This window comes from Dipodomys ordii, unplaced genomic scaffold (assembly GCF_000151885.1).
Source record: "Dipodomys ordii isolate 6190 unplaced genomic scaffold, Dord_2.0 Scaffold14, whole genome shotgun sequence".
NCBI lineage: Eukaryota > Metazoa > Chordata > Mammalia > Rodentia > Heteromyidae > Dipodomys > Dipodomys ordii.
In genome coordinates this window covers 8,135,439-8,138,146 of record NW_012267230.1, presented here as the reverse complement: position 1 = coordinate 8,138,146, position 2,708 = coordinate 8,135,439, and the positions used below count along the sequence as shown (strand labels likewise).

Genomic DNA, 2,708 nt, shown 5'->3' with positions numbered 1-2,708 from the left:
CTTAGGCACAGGTGTGTCAGTAAATGGGGCAAAGGGAACACACTTCCTCACCCTACACCGGGGCAAAGCCAGTGTCCTGTATGGGGTGCCCTGTTTTCTTGGGGGTCTTTAATATTCCCGGCACACGATGGAGGGGCTGCTCTGTGCCCCTATCCAATCGAGAGCACGCTGGGGCAGGCTGCGGGGAGGGGCAGCGCCGCTTGGGGTTCTGGGAACTTGGCGGCCTGGCGCTACGTGCCCCGTGTGGAGAGTGCAGCGCAGAGAGGTTAAGTAGCCTGCCCAAGGCCACACAGCAGTGAAGTGTCAGGATTCAAATCGATATGATCTGGTGCTATCAATTCAGACCTAAGTGGGGTCAGTAGGGGTTCAGCCGAGGGGGGGGGGTTCTCTCCTCTGCCAGCCTGGGAACCTCTGACCCAGCAGCTGAGAGGCAGAGCCAGGGTAAGTGAAAGCTGAGGGGACGGCCTGATGCCGTGGTCGCAAAGTCCTGCATGAACTTCTGGGGGGATGGGGGGAAGGGGGTGCTGGGCTCCTCAAACCCCTCCCTTGGTCTTACTCACCCAGAAGCCCACCAGAACAGGGCCTTGGAGGGGTAGGAAGCCCCGGCTTCAGGACAGGGATTCTGCAAAATATAAAAGAAAGCAAGGAGCCAGGCAGGGTAGCGCACCCCTGGAATCCCAGCACCCCGGACGCAGAAGCAGGAGGAGGATCCGGAATTCGAGGTCAACGTGGGGTACAGATCAAGACCTGGTCTCAACATAAGATAGGCGGGGCTGGCTCGCACTTCTGGTGTCTGTCGAATGGCTGAATGCACTTAATGAGAGGCAGGGGTGGCTCCAGCCCTTCACCTCCGCTTACTTGTGAGGAGGAGATGGGGGACGGAGGTTTGAGGCCAGCCCGAGCCCCAAAGAAGTGTTGAAGTCTCCATCTCAACGGATGGCCGGGTGCAGTGGTGCAGGCCTGCCACCCCGGCTCCCCATGGCTGGGCGTGGTGGCCGACCTGCCGACTTACCGGTTGCTGGGGGTCTTTCGGGAAGAAGGGGGGCCAGTCCACCAGGCAGGCCAGCGCGAACTCTGCCCCCACCAGCAACAAGCACAGGTAGGTGGCCAGGTGGGGGAGGGGGTCGCTCTGGAAGTCCTGCGGGGGAGACAGCAGGTGTTGGAGCACTGAACGGGGAGCAGTAGAGGAGCAGAGGGCGCCCACGGTGGATAATCTGCGGTCGGACAGGGTTCCCGGACAGACACACAGAGCCTTAGCATTAGAAGGCCCCCCCACACTGCCAGCCTTCTGGATTCCAAACACGTGGCAGCTTCTGGACCAAAGACTGCCCTGCTGGTATTACAGGCGTGCACGGCCACACCCAGACCCCAGCTGCACTTCATTTGCTGCCTTTGATTCCTGAGGAACCCAGGTCACCTGGCTGGAAGGGGAACACAGACCGAGCCAATGGGTGAGCACCTGCTGCCCCTTCCTGGAGGGGCTGCGGTGTTCCTTCCTTCCGCACATGCTCAGTGGATCGTCCCGAGCTGAATACTGAACCATGTCTGGCTACATCAACACGCCCTCCGAGGAACGGCTATTATGTATCCACAAAAAGCCATGTGAAATGCCTGTAGCTGCTGCATTGTTTGTTGGGGTGTGTGTGTGTGTGTGTGTGTGTGTGTGTGTGTGTGTGTGTGTGTGTGTGTATGTTGGTCCTGAGACTTGAACTCAGAACTCACGGTCTGGGCGCCGTCCCTAAACTTTTGGGGGGTTTTTGCTCAAGGCTAGCATTGAACATTCCAGCCACAGCGCCACTTCCAGCTTTTGGGTGGTTCATCGGAGATAAGTGTGTCAGGGACTTTCCTGCTCGGCCTGGCTTTGAACCATGATCCTCAGATCTCAGCCTCCTGAGTAGCTGGGATCACAGGCATGAGCCCCTCCCCTCCACCCCTCCCCCAGCCCCAGCGATGTGGTCCTCTACTTACCCCTCTTGAAGCATTCTGGGCAGCATCAATGATGGGTAGGAGACAACATAGTAACCAGTACCCAAACAGCACCCCGGACGCCCGGACTCCCTTCCTCCTCTCCACGTGAATCAGGAACACGGCAAAGGTCTGGCCAAGACACTCGCGTGAGGCCTCAGTGAGGGAGGGGGAGGCTCTGCTCCCCTCCCCCCTCCTCCTCCCCCCTGCTCCTCTCCTCCCCATCCCCACCCCAGGCAGGGAAGGCCAGGCATTACCACGGTGGCCAGCCACACCGTTGGGTGGATGAGGGATTCCGGGGCCTGGGGTCTTCCCCATTGGGTTTTCCACAGCGGCACAACCACATTAAATGCCCACAAGAGGATGAGGGTGAACCCCAGCACCTGGGAAACAGGCTCCCGTGAGGCTGGGGGTGGGGAGGGGGCAGGGGAGGCAGAAAGAAAGATGGCGGCTAGTGGGGCGCCAGTGGCTCACGCCTGTCATCCTAGCTACTCAGGAGGCTGAGATCTGAGGATCGTGGTTCAAAGCCAGGCCAGGCAGGAAAGTCCTTGAGATAAGGATCTCCAATGAACCACCAGAAAACTGGAAGTGGTGCTGTGGCTCAAGTGGTAGAGCGCTCGCCTTGAGCTGAAGAGCTCAGGGACAGCACCCAGGCCCAGAGTTCAAGCCCCACGACCGACAAAAAGAAAGAAAGAAAGAAAGGGAGAGAGAGAGAGAGAGAGAGAGAGAGAGAGAGAGAAAGA

General features: G+C 59.1%; 1 protein-coding gene across 1 annotated transcript in view; it reads right to left on the bottom strand.

Moving 5' to 3' along the window:
- The window catches only part of Abcc6 (ATP-binding cassette, sub-family C (CFTR/MRP), member 6), a 37,198-nt gene that overhangs the window by 32,955 nt on the left and 1,535 nt on the right, over window positions 1-2,708 (bottom strand). Inside the window, 4 exon segments of the mRNA XM_013011200.1 lie at window positions 561-622; window positions 1,013-1,138; window positions 1,969-2,097; window positions 2,223-2,348. Coding sequence (XP_012866654.1) covers window positions 561-622; window positions 1,013-1,138; window positions 1,969-2,097; window positions 2,223-2,348 — 443 coding nt within the window.